The sequence below is a fragment of the Octodon degus genome, unplaced genomic scaffold (assembly GCF_000260255.1).
Source record: "Octodon degus isolate 3935 unplaced genomic scaffold, OctDeg1.0 scaffold00060, whole genome shotgun sequence".
Taxonomy (NCBI): Eukaryota; Metazoa; Chordata; class Mammalia; order Rodentia; family Octodontidae; genus Octodon; species Octodon degus.
In genome coordinates this window covers 9,045,416-9,065,975 of record NW_004524636.1, presented here as the reverse complement: position 1 = coordinate 9,065,975, position 20,560 = coordinate 9,045,416, and the positions used below count along the sequence as shown (strand labels likewise).

The following is a 20,560-nucleotide window of genomic DNA, read 5'->3' as shown; positions in this document are numbered from 1 at the left end:
CTCTCTCTCTCTCTCTCTCTCTCTCTCTCTCTCTCTCTCTCTCTCTATTTGGTACAGGGTCTCACTACACAGCTCAGACTCGTATGGATCCTCCTGTTTTCAGCCTTCCCAGCACTAGGATTACAGGTGTGCACTGCCTTGCCTGGCCTCAGTGGCTGGCTCAGCACATCCAGGGGCAGGACTGGTGCGGCATGTGGTGCCAGCAATCTGAACCCCGGTCCTTAGACTTGCTAAGTAGGTGCTTAGTCAGCTGAGCTGTCCTACCAGCCCTTTATGTTTCTGATTTCTACCAGCACATCATTTTTTTCCTTCATGTTTGTTTTCCTTCATGTTTGTTTTCCTTCATGTTTTTTAAGGAAGAAATCATTTTGAAGTGTGAAGAACTGCAGGTCAGAAAATGAAGTTGAAATTAGGCAGACCTTGTGTTTTCCTTTCTGAACTCACATCTCCAAAATCAAATTGAGAATGAAAGAAAAATTAATGATGCTAAGTTAAAGCCTGATCTTTCTTTTCTGGCCTTTTTCCTCCCAGAATACATATACGGTGAGGATGACGATGACTGCAGTCCATCCTTTAACACTGTTTGATCCTGAAAGGAGCCACTTGTTAAGGGTGATTTTTATTTGCTCATATTTTAATGCCATGGGATTCCTTAGTGACACTGCGAATGGATGACTTCAGAATAAAAACCTGTCATAAAAGATTACTGTTTCGATTTGAATGAGTTAAGAGTGAAGAGGAAAGAGCTGGCTCACAAAGCATCTTACTAATTTTTCTCATTCCAACTTCAAGTTCAGAAAGGTACTTTGCTGCAAACAACAAGCACTTATTCTAGAATTTTTCCATTATCTATGATAATTGACTAAAAAGTGTTGAGTTATTAAAATCCTTCCCTCCTGATAACTCTCAAGCCAGGACCATTATAACCTTTAAAGTAGACTAGGGCAGAACAAATTTAAAAATTAATAGAAAACTTCCTAGCTTTCTCATATAGGAAAGAATTTTATTTAAATGTGCCTGATCAACTAAGACAAAGTTCTAGTTCAATAATTTTTGGGTCTTGTATTGAGAATCATCTGAGAAGTTTTAAAAGCCACAAATGCTTATGGTACCCTAAAAGAGGTTCAGATTCCATTTCTGTGGGACTGGAGTTTTGTTTTGGAAATGTCTCATCAGTTGATTCTAACATGCAGGCATTGGATTGAGAATCGTTCCTCTTATTTTCCTGAGAGCAGATAGAGGCAGACACACACTTAGCATCTATAAGCCTCTATGTACATATCTAGCCCTTATAGTGACAGTCACAGTAACGCATCATTTGAGTAAAGGGGTTTGGGTTGGCCAACAAAGTGATGGTGGCCTAGGACTAGATAGCTATGAAAACAACTACCCTAGTCATGCCTGAGTTCTGGAATAGTAATATAAACACTATAAATATACATATCTCCCTGCCCCCACTGTACATATGTAGCTAGGATTCTGTTTTCTCATCTTCTAAGTACCAAGTTCTTAATTAGCTGACTACAATTTGAGGATTTTAAAATAAGCCTTGAGGTTGGCATTTGCTTCTTGATTTTAAAACAGATGTTTAATAACTCGATCATCATTCTGTTTCCATTCCACATCCATTCTTTGCTGTTCTGTTCTCTGCATCCTGAGAGTCTGACCTCTAGGACTGTGTCACTCAGCTTCTTTTGCTCTTAGCTTCCTATAGACCTTGGAGACACTGGAGGGAGAAAGAAGTGAGCGGTCAGGCCATTTATTCTCCTTCCCCCATTCCCTGCTATTTTTGGCTGTGGCTGCATTTCTTTATGAATGTCCCCTTGCCATAGCCAGAACTGTTGCTGGGTACTGCAAATAGTTCCCTCTCTTGTGGCTTCCATGTTCTGCTACTGCTAGTGTGTGAGTGTGTCACCCCTTATCTTTAACCCTGCTCATATCTCTGTACACAGGCTGTTTGGCCAGCCCTCTGTTCACTTAAACTCACAGAATGTCTGTTGATTGCCATATTAATTCTGGATGTAGTCATGTGATTTCTTTGTCTAATGAAGCTTTAGCAAATGTAGTGCAAGCCAAGGTTGGACAAGTGCTTGTGCTTGGAGCTTTTCTCCTTGGTATACTACAGTCACCATTTAAGAAAGCTGGGCATTTCTCCTGCAACACCACATGGCAGAGGACAGAAGTGCCTCACTGGCAGTTCCAGCCAAACACCATATGAGCGAACTGCTCTTGGATCATCTCACCTCTGGTTGCACATAGACACAGAGTGAGCCCAGGAAGGGCCCACTCTCAGAAAACATACAGATATATGAGTAATAAAATGATTATTGTTTGAAGAGCCACTCAGTGTTGAGGTTGGTTACTCAGCAATAGAGAGCTGTCATAATCCGACTCTCATGAGACGCACCTGCGGATGAAGCCACCGCTGATGGCCATCTGCTCCCGTTCATCCACCACACGAGCAGGCTGGCTGGCTACAACTCCATCCTGATTATTGCCCCAGGCTTTTTTGTAAGCATCACTGGATTTAAGCCTATGCAAAAAAGAGGGTGAGTAACAAGGCTCGGGGCGGAGCAGCACGCTCACAACAATTGTCACTTCTTCAAGCGAAGAACCGAACCAAGCAAATGAGTTTTAAGTTGAGGCATTAAAGAATACCGATATATCATAATCCGGACCCAAACAATTGGCCACCACCATGGCTCAGCTACTCAGCATTTCATTTCCAATTGAGTCAATTGCAGTGGTCAAGTCTATAATTTTTGGTTTGTTTTGTGGTTTAATTTGACGTAAGATAAGGATTTAAGTAGCTGGAGAACATTCAGTTCTATTTCAGTGGTACAGTTATATTTTGAGACACAAAACACAGAAAAACATACTGGCAGACAGACACAAAACAAGACTGCCAAGTAGAGTGTGTACATGATACCACAGAAACACAGTGTCATCAAGAAAAACATACTTGACCGAGTTTTTACACAACATCATGCAAAGATCCCCATTTAATATATTTCCCCCAATACATGTATGAAGCTAACATTTCCAACACTTCATGGAGGACACAAAGGACTGGTGGTTGGCCAAGGGCAATGATTTTTGAGTTGCCTCTAGAGTGATTTGTATTAGATAATATATCGGTACTTCCAAACAGTCACCATACATCCAGAATTGATGTACAAACCTTTGTCCACAGAGACAAAAAGTAAAAGAAGCATAGTGAAATGAATGCAGGAAAATAGAAGAGAGAACAAGCCATCTAGCACCAAAATAGGAAACCCCTCTAGGTCTTCTTCATGCACCAGCTACAGGCATGAGGAGAGAGTGAAGCATTCTCATTTAAGCCAAACTACTCCAGAAGTTGACCATTCTCAAAAAAGGCACTAGCAGGACAGTAATAGCCTTCATGAGGATTTGAAACGCAGTTCAGTAGCTTCTTTGCTGGACTGAAGGGCAGGGAGGAGACTCCTTACAAACTCCTACTTCAAACTATTCTGGGGTCATGGCAGGGAGAGTTGTTTGGAGTTGGTATGGTCTCCATGGGCTGTATTTCACTGAGCTGCCTTGGAGAAAACTTAAAATCCAGGCATACCTGTTGTGCCCAATAGAAACATGTGCAGCATGTTTTGGTGGATGTGTTGTAATTTAAGGCGATCAAAGATGTTTTTAGGTTCTTTGCATAGTAGAAAGCACATTCTTTTTAGTCCAAAAACAAAATGAGAGAAACAAAAATAGTCTTCAGTCTCATTTTCAGAATATTGATAATACAATATCAGAATTTAACTCCTTCTCTCATTTTTCCCTTTTACCTAAGGACCTCAGCCATCCACTGAATCTGGCTCAAGTCTTTGAAAACTAGGGAGAGAACAAACCATGGTGACAGACTGGAATACGGCCAACGGCACCAGTAGAATCTCGGTAACTCCCACCACTTAGTTTATAATGCTACAGCCCTTTGAGCAGTTGTAATTTACTGCATCAGAGGGCCATGGCCCACTTGAGAGGACAAGCTCCCCAAACTAATTTTAGTAGAGTTTAAAGTCAGTCCCCAGTCCAATTTCCCATCTCCTCCTTCTTTGAATTAAAGGGGCTTGTATGGACTATGTGATGTTTTCTGCTATGTAAAACATCTAGTGTACCATCTTTGGCAAAGTCGAAGGGGGGGGGGATATGCGTTTCCAAAAGAAGGCAAACCACTGCACCCACAATGCTGCACATAGACTCACATCACTGCCGAACATCTACCATAGTCCTTCGAAACATGCCGAGACAGGGCGAAGCCCTCAGATAGTCCAGGGCACCACCAGCCACTGCATTGTGACACATGGTTTTTAAAGCATTATTTACACACAATAGGGAACACTTGGGTCAAGCTTTGATGCTCAGTTAAGGTCTGTTGTTCACAAGGAATCATTAACTCCTTGTGTGTGGAATTGGAGGGATCAATGTTGCATCAGAACCCTAGAATCCATCCCAGTGGGCCTTGCTCCTGCTCTTTTTTCACAAACAGTAGATGAAGGGAAGATGTACATGTTGGAAGTCACCACGAGATGGTTGGAAATCTCATGTGGGGCAAGTGGCCACTGAAATGATATACAGTCAAATCCTGAGGAACTGGAATGCTGGCCATGTATCACTTTGGGGATGTGTAGAACTTTGATGGTGAACAATGGGTGGTTAGAGAAGAACTCTGTTTCAGGGGCAATTGGTGAAGATTTTATTAGACTCGAGTCAATTTTCTGCCTACAAGTCTCCTGGCAGTGGACATAATCAAATCTTTCTGTAGTTATGTTGTGTCTGGTGGACTTTTCTTTAAGATAAATCCTTAGTATTTATTACTTTTCAGATGTCAAGGTTGTTGGAGGATAGGAACTGATTAAGAAAATTCAAACTGCCTAGAGTGCCTTAGAGGAAAAACAATGTGATTTCTGGCACTCATCTTTCTTTGCTTCTCTATTTTCATTTACTTGTTTCTTTATGATGAAAATTGAAGTAGGCAAAACTATACAGTTGAGAGTTCCTTTTAGCTAGATTCCAGTTAATCAGGGTTTACTGTAGCTCATTCTTTTAAAAACATGCTTTTTATTTATAGGTAAATTGAGCCCCTCCCCTCCTAAATGGAAATGGGATATTTTAAATCAGCCTCAAATTTTAAAGGATGTGAATGGTCACATAATCTGCTAAAAGTGACATCAATTTCTATTTTAAAAGCTAGGATCAGGGGAGCTTTAGGGGAAAAAGGCTTCTTTTAAAAGGAAATAAGGGTCGAAGGAGATTGGATAATGAGTTTAATTTTTGAAATGCATGTTGGACAATCCACCCATGCACTGTTTTCCACTGCTAGTCAAATGAGATTATCTTCCAAGAACCCTCAGTTTCAGATTCCTTCTGTTGTAAACCTTTATAACCACATGTCACATTTCTGCTACATTCCAAAAAAGCATTGCAGAACCTTGAAAACAGTTGAATGTTTTGTGATGTCGTGCATGCAAAATCTACACATTTCAACATTTCAGCCAGTGTACAGGGAGTGCTTCCAAGGAGAAGCATTTGAGAGAAATTGGTCCGATTTGGGCAAAGCCTGAGCACTTTTGCCTCTGCATCATGTGCAGCCCCAGCTCTCAGAAGCGAATTTAGGAACTGGCGGGTAGTAGAAAGGGAAAATCTCTGGCTTACTTTCTCATTTAAGAATGCTTGCCTGGGCCAAATTACCTCTCTCTCTGACTTCTGGAGAATCAAACCTCAGTATGTATGTTTCTATCTTTCAAACTCATCCACAGCCTTTTCTGAAATCTGCAATTTAGTTTCTTGGGGTTGGGGGAAATAAAGTCCTCTGGGTGCCTCTGTGTCAAAGTACACTTTCTGGAAAATGTTGAAATGTTCATCAATAAAAGTTGCCGACAGTGAAGCTTTCACTGTAGTATGCCTGATTTTTAATGCATCAACAGTAACTCCCACTAATATCATCTATGCTATGAGATGAATGCATTGGAGACGGTATTGATCTGTTCTGCATGCCACATGCTCATCCTGCCTATGAGCCTGCAGGAATGAGCTTGTCAAGGCTTGGAGATGGGCCTTGGGAAACCAAAGCTTCAGGCAGGCAGGCAGCACCTACTTGTTACAGGGACACACACAAAGCCCGCAGAATTTTCCTAGGTCCGTCAAATTCTTTTCTGCTTCTTTCATGTCCTTATTGATTTGGTCCATCCCTTCCTCAATGCGTTCCAGTTGTTCTGATTAAACACAAGTATTTTATCCCCACAGAATGAAGCAGATGGAAAAGGACAAAGAAAAAAAAAGACAAAACTTCAGACATTCACTTTGACATCAAAAAATAAAAAAAGAAATTAAAAGAAAGAAAGAAAGAAAGAAAGAAAGAAAGAAAGAAAGAAAGAAAGAAAGAAAGAAAACTGGACGCCACAGATTAGAGCTGGTACCCAGTACCTACTTGTTACAAGGACATATGAAAAGGCCACAGCATTTCCCTAAATCTTTTAAATTTTTCTCGGCCTCCTTCATGTCTTGGTTGATATGGTTCATGCCTTCTTCGACACGATCGAGTTGTTCTGGTTAGGACAAAGGGATGACAGTGTGGAATGAATTTTTTGGGGGTTTCCAACAGAACATGAGAAATGATTATGTGAGACAGATTTTGAAAGAGAAAGAGATAGATTGCAATGCATTGTCTGAGAGGATGCATTGTTGAGGACAGCTGCCGCTGCGCTGCCCTGAGCCGGCATTGGAAGAAGAAAATGAACAAAAAGGATGCTCAAAATCATTTGTAATTCACAATGATGGGATGGGGTCAGGAGGCCTGTTTGATTCTGAGTGTCCAGGGAAACAGCACAGCATATTCACTTATCCATTCACCAGGGAAACCCAGGAAAAAGAAAAACAGGGCGTTAGTTTACATTTAAGGCATTCTCATGTAATGGTACTAGAGAAAGCATCTGCTTCAAGTTCAAGATGTCTGCATCTTTTGGCTTACAAATATCCTCCATCAGATAAAGGTAGAAAACAGAATCCATTTTATTCTTTGGGAAAAACAACAGCAGGAGCAACGATTAACAATTGGCATGCATCATTTCTGCCCTCTGGCAATGGGTTATGTAGCCTGTGGCCTAGTCTTGCTTTTCCAAATTTAGTTCATAGAAGCTGTAAGAGAATAACATCAGAGTAGTGGTATCCTAAGTACTAAAAACACTTCAAATCTCTTACCCTCTGATTTACTTGCTATGAAAGCTTTAGAAGGCAGTTGATTTCTCTAGACCCTGATTTTCTACACCTATGAGGAGAGGAGATGCTAATTGCCAACTCTTGAAAGAAGGCAGGGGAATGGATGTGTCTTTGAGGAGAGGTGAAGAATTGAAACAGACCAGCACCATGCCATTGCTTGCTAACAGAGTTGACCTTAGTGCAGCTAAGACATAGATCGATAGTAATAACAATGAATCATACTTCTGGGTTGCCAGGGTAATATACACCAACTTAATTAGTTTTTCAAAAATGCATCACTAAATTGAGGCAACTACAAATTCAATGAAGGGATTTTAAAAACAGGCCTTTAAAATCACTAAAAGGCAGCAGCAATGTGATATTTTGCCTGCCTAATTACAAAGACCCAATTACATTTCTATTTCTCTTTTTCACCTATTTCTTCATGCATGCTTGCATGGCTATACACCTCCAGGAATGAAGGCATGTCTAGGATAAAAATGATAAGTACATTTCTAGCTGAAGGGCACAAATAATCATTTAAAAACAATTTCACATTATACTGTACAGTGGAAACTGTCCTTTAAAAACCTCAGATAGCTTCACTAGTGATCTAAACTAGGGAGACTGTGAATTTGGAAAATAAGATTTTGCTAATGTTTCTATTTTGATGGACAGAACAGAATTATATCTTATTAGGAATCCACTGTCTCTGCTATGTTTTATAATGTCTGGTAAAAGCAGAATTTTGACTGGTTAACTTTTGCTGGATATGAATACAGTGATTTCTTTAAGAGAACTTTAGAAGGATGTACGTGTAAATGGATTTATATTCTAGGCGAACTTTACTAAAGATTTAGCTCTGGTTTGAAGTGTGCAATAGGCCAAGTCTAATACTTGGTAGGAATCATGAGGGAAAGAAGTTCAACGCGAAAGTGCTCAAGATCATCAAATGAGGAAACATCACCTGCACAGATAGAAACAGAAATGTCAAAACCCAAGCAAACTACTGTTCCTGGCTTTCACCAAGAGAGCTCAGCTGAGCTGGCTTGCAAGAGGACCTTGGGGCTCAAGGAAGACAGACTGGGGTTAGGGAGATAGCTCAGTAGAATAAGCACTTGCCTGGCAAGTGCAAGGTCCTGAGTTCAATCCCCAGTACTAAAAAAAAAAAAAAAATGGTGACAGACACTTCCACTCACGGCAGCTAAATAAGCACAGACCATGGAGTGGGATGGATGCACAGATACCTTGAGATTATAGAACAGATTTTTTTCCCACCAAACTATTAATTCTCTGAGATTTCAGAAACCCCATTCCCTGTGTCTCCACAAATTGATAAGCAATATATGTATCTATAATATATCTGTTTTATATTTTTATACCTTTATATATGAGTTGGTCCATATATTGAACCATTAGTCCTCTGGGTTTTGCCAAAGATTGTTATCTTGGTTTGACAAAGTTTTGATTGAAAGAGGAAATTTTGATGCCAAATTTAATTCAGAAAAACTATACAAAAGATAATTGATTCAGAAAACTGTAATTACCACACTGGTTAAGTGTATACATATATAAATTATAAGTCAAAAACTTTGTTTTTCCTTCTTGAGCCAGGGTCTCACTGTGTAGTCCAGACTGACCTTCAACTCACTATAGAGCCCGGGCTGACTTCACACTCCCAGCAATCCTCCTGCCTCAGCCTCTTAATTGCTGAGATCACAAGAAGATGTCACTGTGTCCAGTGGTTCAAACATTTTACTAAATAAATAGTGTAAAACCATTCTGTTGCAGGTGTTCTAAAAATAATATTAAGTTTTTGGAGTACACTGAATTATGTTTGTGGGCATATTTGGTATGGCAGGGCTTTGCAGCACTTGAGCTATTTCTTAGGAAATGCTTAAAAGCATCCACTGCCTTTGATTCTTTATGTGGTGGATGGCAAGCATCTCTGATGGATACAAGGTACCCCCTATGTTCATTTTCTGTCTATTTTCCAGTCACTCTTGCAGGCTGGGAGAACAATATTTTGGGTAAGGAGAAACCTTCTAGTAGACAGCATCATATTTATGTGGAAGGCTGGCTCTTTGTGATTGAATCATAAGTGATAGGATGGCCAGGCATCTATGTTTTCTATAAATGAATCTTTCTATAAATCTCAACTGAGTAAAGCAATACAGGGATATTAAAATCCTTAACTTGATTAAATTTTAAAAAAAACACAAGAATATTGTAAGGGGCAGATGTTATTGACCTTCTATGCAGGCCTTCCAGAGAATATCAGTTCCAAGTGCTGCCTACTTGGGTTTTCTTTCCCTTAGCATAGATGATGGTGATGCAGAATTTCATTTAAATATTGTTAGACAGCCACATGTGGCCAGTGGCAACTATATATACAGTGCAGCCTTCATTGTTCCTAAGTGGTATTTGGCGAGCAGATGTCTGTAAGAGGGATATTATTTCAAATGTGGCCTTCCAGTGCCCTGACCTTTAAAGACAGTTGCCTGGCTCTCTGGACAGGGCTTATATTCTCTGTCTGTATTCTTCCAAGAAGCGGTGGTCAGAGATTTCATTGTTTGCCTTGGAGTTCTTTCCAAGGGAAAATCTCCAAAAGCCACACAACTCATACATGGAGCCAAAAGGAACAAGAGAAACAGGAGCAAAAGGTTAGAGCACCCCATGCTAATGTCAAAGTCATCAGAGAGGATTTCCCTTGGAGGTGAATTTCAGGGGAATGAAAGTCTCAGTCTTAGTGTATCTCCAGGACTGTCTGTCATACACCATGCTCCCAGGTGTCTCCTAATACCTGGATACAAAACAAGAATCCCATAAGGAATTTCCCATTGCAGCTGTTCAGCTGGAAGACAGCAATGTTCTGGGTTGGCCCAACAGTGGGCAGAATGGTTCTTTAGAAGTTATGGCTGCTTCTTGAGGCTCCTGAGCAGCTGTGAGGTAGAAACAGTCAATATTTTGGATGTTTAGGCACAAATAAAAGAGCACAACTGGGGAAAAACTACAAAGTAGTTACTGACCTGAACAAATGAACATAGCATATGAAGAATTTCAATGCATTTATGATAGTAGTGAAGACAGTTGCTGACAGCCTCATCTGACATTTTAAAAGATTTTAAGCTCCTATAATAGTATAAATAGAATGTGTACCCTTTGGTCCACGCAGAAATCAATCACTTTGGGATGTTTTACAGTTGCAAATTTCTTACCAGTATCAGTGTGGTCCTATGTGGTTTTGCAACCCAAGTTACCTTAGGAAATAAATTGCACTGAAGAATTGAGTATTCGCTTTGGTATGGCCACACATGAAATGTAGCTGAGACTAGTCACGGTCTCATAAAGGAATCTATCAAATAGAAATTATATTCTGCTTAATTTCTCAAACAATAACACCTATGAAAATCACCTGTGCCTAGGAGGTAAATATATAATTTTGCACTTATAATGGGACTTTCGGCACACACTTTCTCTAAAGTTTGCAACTCAAGTAAGCGTATTATCTTTTTTCTCTCTGTTTGATCTCAGGCTTTTGTATATTATTTTCCATGTCTTACTATCAATGCTTTATCACTAAGAAAGGTATGCTAAGAATCTTCCCTAAATCTTCCTTCTGTGCTAAGTGTGCTTTTCCCAGCATCTTCACATTGTTAATTGTTAACTGAAAGAGTTAGTAAGGTGAAACTGTAGATTATTTGAGTGCATGTATGTGCTTTCATTTTGCTCTGGAAATGAGTTGCCACTCTTCTATTTGGGAGCCTGCTGTTTAATATTTTTAAAAGCAATATTTGGGACATTTTTAAGTGGACCAAACCAGCAAGTCTCTTAATGATAACAAGTCCACGTAAAGGAATTTGTAGACTGTCACTGTTACTGACATACCTTAAAACAGAATTCCATCAGACACTATCATTTGTGTATGAACTAAAGACTTAGCATGAACCAAAAAATGTGAAACATCTCAATAATTGTAGATAGATTACATGTTGAAATGATATTTTTGACATCTTGATGTCAGTAAAATATACTATTAAGATGAAAATAACTTTCTAACAATTTACCTTTTGAAAATTTGAAGTAAAGTACTGGGGTTGATGTTCAATTGGGTTATTTTTCAGAAATTGTTTTTGATTTTTTATTTGGTGTATATTAATCAAAAAGATGAACACAAATAAATAATATAGAACCATGAAGCCTTTGACAATAGTGATGGGCATGAGCCCTCAGGGGTCCAGGCAAGAGCAATCTGCTGGAAGAAGGCCACCACCAGCTCTGCCCCAGGAACAGCCATGGTGTTGGGGTGTGACCCCGCCCTCTCAGGCATGCTTGAAGCCAATGAGGGAGCACCGTGGGGTGAGCGGAGCTGGAACATTCTGTCCAACAGAGCCTTCCTCTTGAGGGTGATCTTTTCTGCTGCTCTCCCTGCCCGCCAGGCTAAGACTTTCTCAAAGCATGACGGCACTTGAGGATCTTTCCCCACAATGCTCCTTCCTTCTTCACCTCCCTTTGTGGACATCAGACTTACATTCCAGTGCAGAAGCTCGCCATAGCTACCTGCTTTCTCTCTCCTTGACTCATTCTGAATATTTTATTAATAAATCTCTGATCCCCTAATGTGTTCTTGGCACTTGGGACATGATTTGCCTTTCTTCATTCCATTCCCATCTATATATGAACCCCCTAGAATTTAGTAAATGAAGATGTACTGTATTGGTTGCAGAATATTTATTTCATAGTCATGTGGTAAATGATTTAGTTGATCTCCCTACTGACAGATATTTAGGTTGTTCTTGGTCTTGTATGATTACAAGTATTCACAATTTTCTTCATATAATGGTAAATCTATATGCTGTATATAGGACAAAATTCTATGAGTAGAATGTCATAGTCAAAGTTAGATACACTTTACAATTTGAAGATGCTATTAAATTGCTCTATGTGACATTTGGGTCAGCCTACAGTACCCATCTGCACAAACACAACTTCTGTTTGCCCAATGCACTCATAATATTATTATCAATTTTTAAAATTTATGTCAGTCTGCTAGATAGAATGGTATCTCATTACCAATGATTGTAGCATAATGTCATATGTCTGTCTGTAAACTGGTTTATATTTTACATCAATATTTCTTCTAGAGTTTTGCTTTTGTGTTTATGATATGCAAAGGCTTTCTGCTTTTGGGGGGGGCAGATGAGGGATCAAGCTGCGGTCCTCTGCACCTGCCTAAGTTTGCCTACATAGGCGATTTAGACTGCTGAGCTATCTCACTGGTCCCTCTACTTTTTTTCTAAGTGTTTTATGCCTATTATCTCTGTGACAATTTTCCTCCAGTTTCACATTTATGATTGAGGTTTATGGTATACTGCAATGTGAATAAAATTCTACAGTTTTTCTTTTTGTCAGTAATAAATACATTCATAATTCTTTTTTTTCCCCTGTATTTAGGACAGGGTCTACAGAGTCTATAGGATCTCACTACGTAGATCAGACTCATAGTGATTCTCCTAATTTCAGCCTCCCACGTGCTGGGATTACAGGCACCACACCACCATGCCCAGTCTCAATCGCCATCTCAGTGTGCCTTGGGGGTGGGGCCAGCACAGCACACCTGGGATGGAACCCCAGCCGCTGAGCTCTGCCTAAGCAGGCACTTTAGTCCACTGAGCTCTCTGGCTGGCCCCCATTCATAATTCTTAATCCTGAAACTTTTCTAATACTTTTATAAACTATGAATAAAAAAACTTCTCAAATGTCTGCTTTTTATGATAAGATTCAAAATGGGATCAAGGAACTAAGTGGAAGCTATAACTATGTACAGTATTACTATGTGGGCCGATATATTGAAATAAATAAAAATTATGGTATTGCTCTTCTAAGTTTCACCTTACAGTTATCCTATTAAAATACATACTCTGAATTCTGATTCTAGAGTGTCTATAATGACTTTAAAAGCAGGCCAAACATTTCAACTGGTTTAAATTTTCTCTTTTCTAGATGATTCCTCTTTGTTTGTTCTACTAAGACCAGTTTCCAATTATGTAAGCATTCTACATGATGATCTGAAAAATTGAAAGCGCCAGAAACTGAATTAGCATGGACAGAAGTGCTTGACGTGATGCACTGCACTTTTCTTCTGTCTGGTCATTATTGGAATGAAACCAAATTAGTGGGGAAATTCTGAGGCAGGGAGAGCAGGAGAACTGTCACACTGTCCAAACCACTACGCTTTTAACAATTATGCTAATATAAACACATGGCTTTTCACCTTCAAAAGTCTGTTACCCTAACATATATAACAGAAGTAGTACCATTTGTTCAGTCATGGAGACAGCCTGAATATTTCCACATATTTACAAGGTTTTTCAACAGAGAAAGACAAACAGCACGATGAAAATTCTATAGCCCCACACACTCATGCACGTGCGTAACGCGTGTCAAAATGGCCACCTGGGGATGCACAAAGGATTAAAATATGCATTTGATTCAGAGGAGAGATTGTTTGTACTGAAGAAATTGGAACTTACCTCCTTGTTCATCCAACATAACCAAAGTCCTGATACCAGCATCTTTACTCTACATTCCAATTACGGTAGCAAAGTTGAAAAGGAGTTAGAGAGAAAAGAGAGAGAGAGAAGTCAGTAAGGAGACAATTAGACCTAGAAATAGAAACTGAAGAAGGACCAAAAGAAAAAAGGGTGGAAGGATGGTGAGAGCACTGGGGTGTCAGAGAAGGCCTCAGGGATCAGGGACCTGTGGACCTGCTCCACCAGTGATTCTCAGAGGTAGAAGCAAGGAGTGGAGGCCACTTTCCATAGCATAGTGCTTGGGTGGAGGTTCTAATATTGGAATACACGTGCTTCCACTCTAACTTTGTATCTGGACAATAAAAATACCTCTAGCCTTCCTAATAGTGAACACGGAAAGAAAATCTTTCAAAAGTCTTCTAAATTAAATTTTCTTCTTTGGCATCACTTATTAAAAAGCCTCCTGTCCAAGAATTGGGGAAGGATCCCCACGTGAAAGACTACAAGTGTCAGAGGTGAGGTTTCTCGGTTTATCCGAAGAAAGTAGGGCTTCTCAAAAGTTGAGAAACATAGTTTCAAATGAAACTTTTCTATTTTCTTTTTTTTTTTTTTTGTATTTTGGTGAAGGGCCTACAGGGTGTCCAGGGGCTCACTACTAGATTGGACTTGCAGTAATCCGCCTGTTTACAGCCTCCCAAGAGCTGGGATTACAGGTCCAGGCCCAGTCTCAATTGCTGTGTCAGCACGCCCCGGGGGCAGGGCTAGCACAGCAGGCCCAGGGATCAAACCCTTGGCTCCTGGTAAGCAGGTGCTTTAATCCTCTAAGCTATTTGGCTGGCCCTTAGGAAACTCTTCCATTTTCTAAGGGAAAAAGAACTGTAAGATTTAGAAAAGGGAGCAAGCTAAGAGCGGTGGTACACCCTGTAGTCCCAGCACTTCAGAGGCTGAGGCAGGAGGATGGATGGCTGAGAGTCCAAAGCCAGCCTGAACTGCATAGTGAGACCTGTTTTTTTAAAAAATGGACCTAAATAAAAATAAGAGCTTTTTGTACTGAAATCCGAAATTCTCACAATCATGTGAAACAGTGATGGCGAACCTTTTAGAACTTTCAATGATAGGAAGCAGCTGGCTGCAGCATGTGTGCCATAGGTTTGTCACCATTGGTACAGAGAAAGGAAGTAAGTTCTCTACAAGCCTAGTGCAGTTCCCCACTTCTCTGCTTACTATACACTAAGCAGTACCTTCTGGATTTTGAGAGGACGAGAATGGGAGTTGGTGGGCAGTGGGGAAGGAAGGAAGAGACTCACAATACTCATATTTAGGAATCATCATTTTTAGGAATTCTAACCAGGTAAGTGAAGACTTTCCTTCTATACAAGGTGATTATTTATGGTTATAAGATGCCATTGTTTATAATTTGAATTAATTGGGATTTTTTGTTAAGGAAAAGCCATAGAAGCTTGCAGAATAAACTCTAAAATAAGATGTCCCTCATAGCCTTATTTATTTATTTATTTATTTATTTATTTATTTATTTATTACTAACTTACTTAGACTAAGAAAGAAAGAGGTCAATGTTAGTGGAAGCCAACAAATAAATTCCAATTGTGCTTCTAAAAAGTAAAATACAACACTGAACATTGTTTCTGTAAACTGTTACAAGCTTGCCATTTTAGAGAATGTGTGCAGTTCACTGGGCAGAATGCAAAGGTTTACACTGGCTTTGAGCACGTAGACGGGCTTTATAGTGGCCAAGGCAGGGTGTGGCCTGGACAGTGGTGGTTCAGGCTGACTTCCAGAGGAGTTGGCCGGAGCACACTTGCTGGGTCAGATCCTGGGCCAGAATCCTGGTGGTTTCATTTGTTAGCAGTAGGACCTCAGACAAGGGTTCTAATTGCTCTGAGCCCCAGTTGTCCCATTTGCAATGCAGCACTAATAGTTTCTATTTCATTGGGCTCTTATGTGAATTTGATAAATTAATATGTGGAATATGTGCTAGAATGGAAGCTGGCATATAGTTACATGGCATTAAGTATTTACAAAGTGAATGCATTCCTAACATGCATGTACAGCAGGACCTCTAGGCAAACTAAAAATGTCATCAATACCATCTGTAATGAGAAGCTTCCAGACCACTACTACTCAAAATTTAATGGCATATGAACCCCCTGAATATGAATCATCCTGTTAAAATTCAGATTCTACTTCAGTAGGACAGAGGAGAAGCCTGGGTTTCTGCCTTTGTAGCAACTGCTCAAATACAAGGAGGAGCAAGATTCTGGGTCACAAAATCACAAATGTGTTATAAATGGATGTTTGTCTGCAGTAGCCTGTATCTTAACAATCTCTTTACCCTTTTATGCATATTTCAGCCACTGCTTGTGAGACAAAATGATGAAAAGCAGATGGCTTATTCAGACATGTGGATGTGACAGTGCAAGTGCTGGTGAGGAAAGAGGCACTGCAGAGGGCATTTTCTCCTTGAGAACCCAATCAAAGTAGTGCCTGAGGTCCCCACTCCCTTCTGTTGGGGAAAGTGGATGTAGCAAAGGCAAGTGCTTTTGGCATGGTCAGGCCAGTTCTCACCTGTTTCCACATTCCAGCATTTTGTTCTACTCATTTATTTTTCATGGAGCCTTACATGTCTAATTTTACATCGATTCATTTTGGTGTGCAAAGTTTCAGCACCAGAATGATTCACAGGACTAATCTGAAGGAGTGAGATTGTTTGAAGTTGCTCCAACCTTGGAGAATAGTTGCAGAGACAACTGACAAGGGAGTCAAGAGAGCTGTATTATACTCTTAGCTCAACCACCAGTTATTTAGACAAGATATCATGACTGCATCTTGTACTATGAATAACTACTATGAAGGCAACAATATGCAAAGTATTACTTATTGTAACTGTCCTACTAACCTGTTTTGAAACTGTCTCATTGCTATTTCTTTCTCAAAAAAATTAATTTAAAAAAAACACCAGTTAGTAGGAGAGACTATGACTGGGTCCCCTGACCTTCCCGAATATTTCCCTCTATTGCAAAGAAGGGCAGAGATATCAGTAGGATGGTATGGATGATAGCTTGGCTCATTCACTTACTTACCTACTCATTCTTTCATTCTTTCATTTATTTATTCATTCCTTTATTCAATACATGTTTATCAGCCCACTACTTTCTATAGATAGTAAACATAAGGGGAAACAACTACATGTCACTTCATCACGCTTCTCACTGTGAGAGACAGTTGGGTCATTGGGCATATTTGGAGCCTAAGAGTCAGACTTTCTGAATTCTACACCTATCTTTGCAGTCTTATTGCTGTAACATTTGTTGTTCCATGTCTCAACTTCCATGGTGGTCGAATGGGACATAAGAGCTCTCTCACATCCCACAATCATTCTGAGGATGAATGAACTACAGACAGCACAGCTCTCTGAGTGAGGTTACCTATAGGAGGCTGTGCTGGGTTCAGGAAGGAATATATTGAGATGTAACACTTAATTTGAGTGAAATCTCAGCCACTTTAAAATAGGTTGCTTTTGTTTCCTTAGATGCTTTCGCCTGTTGTGGAATTGTCAAAGAAAAAGAAACACTGCAGGAGTTGTTGGTGGGAGGGAAGTTAAGTGCTGTGTATAAGAATTCACGTTCACATGCACCTAAAATATTTAAATGGCAATGGAATACTCATCTGTGACAAAACTAAACAAAAAAAGGGGATACAAATGAAGGACCATTTTGTATCTGTATATACAAAATAGTTAGGATAGATATACAGCTACTTTCTCTTAATTCAATGAGAAGAAAGATTTGTACTAATAGTGTTTGGACAGGATAACACGTCTGCCTCTTGTACTACAAATAACCACTACGAAGACAGCGATATACAATGTATTAATTATTGAAACTGTCCTACTAATTGGTTTTGAAACTGTCTCATTGCTATTTGTTTCTCAATAAAATTAATAAATAAAAAAAATTTTTAGAAAAAGAATTCACATTCAGAGATAAGGTAGACCTGGCTTTAAACTTTATCTCTGCCCTTTATAGCTGTGTGCCTTGAGCCAGTTACTTATCTGCTGTGTACCTCAAAATAAAAGCGAGAATCAAAGCAGAAGTAAAGCTTGGCCAAAGGATTAAATTAGATGATCTATTTGATGGTCATGGTGCTAATAATGACTTGTAGCCTACTTAGTACCTGGCATATGGTAGGCTCCCGATAAATGTTAGAACGTACAATTGGTTCACTGTTTTACTAGTAGTTTCTATCAAAATACCTAGGTTGCTCTTGGGGAGAACCAGCAGCTCAGAGCAAGGACAGTGATGGAGACAATATTTCACGGAAGGCAGAATACTGCTTTCCCCTACTCCTCAAAGAGCATTATGCTCTAATAGCTAGCACTGAGTGGACGCAGTTCTATTTTTACTGCAGCTCAATCCTTCATTTCAGTCTGAAAGTGCTAGGACAAGAGCCTACTTTAAAAAGAGGAACTAGGGATAAGAGAGATTTTTCTATTTTTTGCTTTTATTTTCAAATCTATTTATTGTTATTTTTGTGGGTGAGCCAAGGCAATGTTTATAGCGCACTTTCAGATCTTTCTTTTGTTATTTTTGAGGTGCTTTCCCCACAGTCCAATACATTTGCTCTAGAGTTAGGATACCCGTGACGCTTGCTGGAGTTCCAGAAAACAAAAACCCATATCACTTCCTACTTGAATTTTTAATAATTAAAAATTAAAAATTTTTATTTTTTTAAAATTTTTAATTACTTTAAAAAATTTTTTTAATTAAAAATTTTTAAATTTTTCTTTAACAAAACCTTGACATAACTCAAATATAGCTTTACAATGCTCATTCTCTTTGCAAAGCATTTTGAAAGATAAGCTAGCATAAAAAGAAATGATGCTAAAACATTCATGAAATATTAGTGATTCAATAGCCTCTTCACAAAAGCAGTGTGTTGTTTGGGCATGACTCTTCCTAAAGCACTGTGTCTTTATCAGAGCTTGGTTTTCATAGCCCAAAGCATATATGCCAATTTAATTTACTGCATTTAGAATTAGCAGAGTTAATCTTTTTGCCCAGCATCAAATACTACGTTCTCAAGACAATCTCCATTATTCTCTTACTAGATCACTTATTTTGTCTTCTATGAGTATAACATAGGTATAATCTGGATTTTAGAGTTATTTCCATACCTGTTGCACTGTAAAAGAGCAAATTAGGTCCTTTTTCCTATCCCCAGAGTTAGGCATTCCATGAATATTTGTTGAAATATATCCACCAAAAGCAAGCACCTAACTCCGCTAGTGACCAAGTATTACGTGGTTTCTACCTTTGTAACTTGTCTGTGGTATTCAGCTTTTCTGAATTTTCTCCATCAACCTCTGGATATCTTTCCACTGTCATGGAAATGCTGATGGTAAAAACCTTTCATGAAAAAGCAAGTCCTTGCTTCTGCCAAACAGCCATACTCGAGAGTGTATTAGGATGGGAAGAAGTTGTATAGTCTACTGAAAATGGGATGACCTCAGGGAGACTTCACAATTTCAGTAACCTTTCCTGTCTTTGAGGATGAATTTCAATCATGATTTGGTGCAATTCAATCACATAGCACTGATGAACTTTGGGATCATGGGGAAGATCCTCATATTTCAAAGCTCAGATTTTCCAAATGATTTCTGCCCTTGATGAATATTTAATGCTAGTTCTTGTTCAAGAGAATTTCTTCTTTCTAATTGAAAAACAGAACACCATCTGAATAGCCAATGACCTAGACATAACAACCATAAATATAAACTAACCCAGGAGGAAGTTAGAGCAAATCAACCCACTCTAGGAATGCCTTGCTCACAACATCCTAAGGATGGAAAGTCTGATCCTCTCATTTATTAGAGGCAGGAGATTGCTTCCACTGGTTTTACTCCTTGTTCTAAAATGCAACTTCATGCTTGATGAAGAAGAACTTTAGGGGAAACAAAAACATGTAATTTGAAACATCCTCCTGAGTAGATCCTTGGGGATTTTTTTTTTCTTAGAATAAATGAGATCAAGCACTGATTGTTTTGAGACTAACTGACTGCTTGTGGTTCAAGAAGACATGAAAGAGAAACACTCATATCCCCAAGACTGACGGGTGAGGGGTCAGCTCAAGGTGGCGCACTCTGGGTTCCGCCTCTGCCTCCCTGCTTTCCACACTCAGTAGTGGTGAAGCTATGGCACATGTGCTGCAGTGGGCTGTTTGTACCACTGGAAGCTCTAACAGGTTTGCTGCCCCTGGTAGGCAGCATTTCAATCTTACACTGGCAGACAAACTGGAGAAAATTTGGGTATTTTAGAAATGCACAAAGCCAAAAATGAAAAGTGAGATTAAAGCCTCTGATTGAGGGCCATTAACTTGTACTGTGACAATAAAATGAGCATGCAATAAAATAACCATGTCAGCTATTTCTGGGTTCTATTGAGCTCACAGGGGCATGTTCCTAACAGTTGGATCCCCTGTTTATTTAAAGTTGGGGGATATGAAGGGGCCTTGCAAGTGCTCGTAGGGTTAGAATATCTGCCTCCTTCTTGCTCCTTAAGTATTTCTGCAGGAACAGTATTCTCAGAGCAGAGTAAAGACAACATTTCTCTTCATTTAGAGATGACAGGTGCTTTGCTGTGCAGCTGAGGCCCCTTGCTGGGCTGCCTTCCTCTGAGGGATAACTTGTGCTACAATGCAGGCTCAAATTGTCATTTTAAAATAACAGATTTTTCTTTTCTTTTTTTAGGGAACTCACTGTTAGCACTTTCTCCTCGTCCCTCCTGTGGCAATTC

The 20,560-nt window shown here is 39.5% G+C and overlaps 1 protein-coding gene across 2 annotated transcripts in view; it reads right to left on the bottom strand.

Annotated features, from left to right (window-relative positions):
- Positions 1 to 20,560, bottom strand: part of Snap25 (synaptosome associated protein 25) — an 87,530-nt gene that overhangs the window by 10,728 nt on the left and 56,242 nt on the right. Inside the window, exons 4-6 of one of the 2 annotated variants that reach the window (XM_004634300.2) lie at positions 13,749 to 13,797; positions 6,116 to 6,233; positions 2,408 to 2,533 (exon numbers count right to left, since the gene is read on the bottom strand). In XM_004634300.2, the coding sequence (XP_004634357.1) occupies positions 2,408 to 2,533; positions 6,116 to 6,233; positions 13,749 to 13,797 (293 nt within the window). Of the gene's footprint in view, positions 1 to 2,407; positions 2,534 to 6,115; positions 6,234 to 6,448; positions 6,567 to 13,748; positions 13,798 to 20,560 lie in introns of both variants that reach the window. The other variant, XM_004634301.2, reaches the window with a different exon arrangement.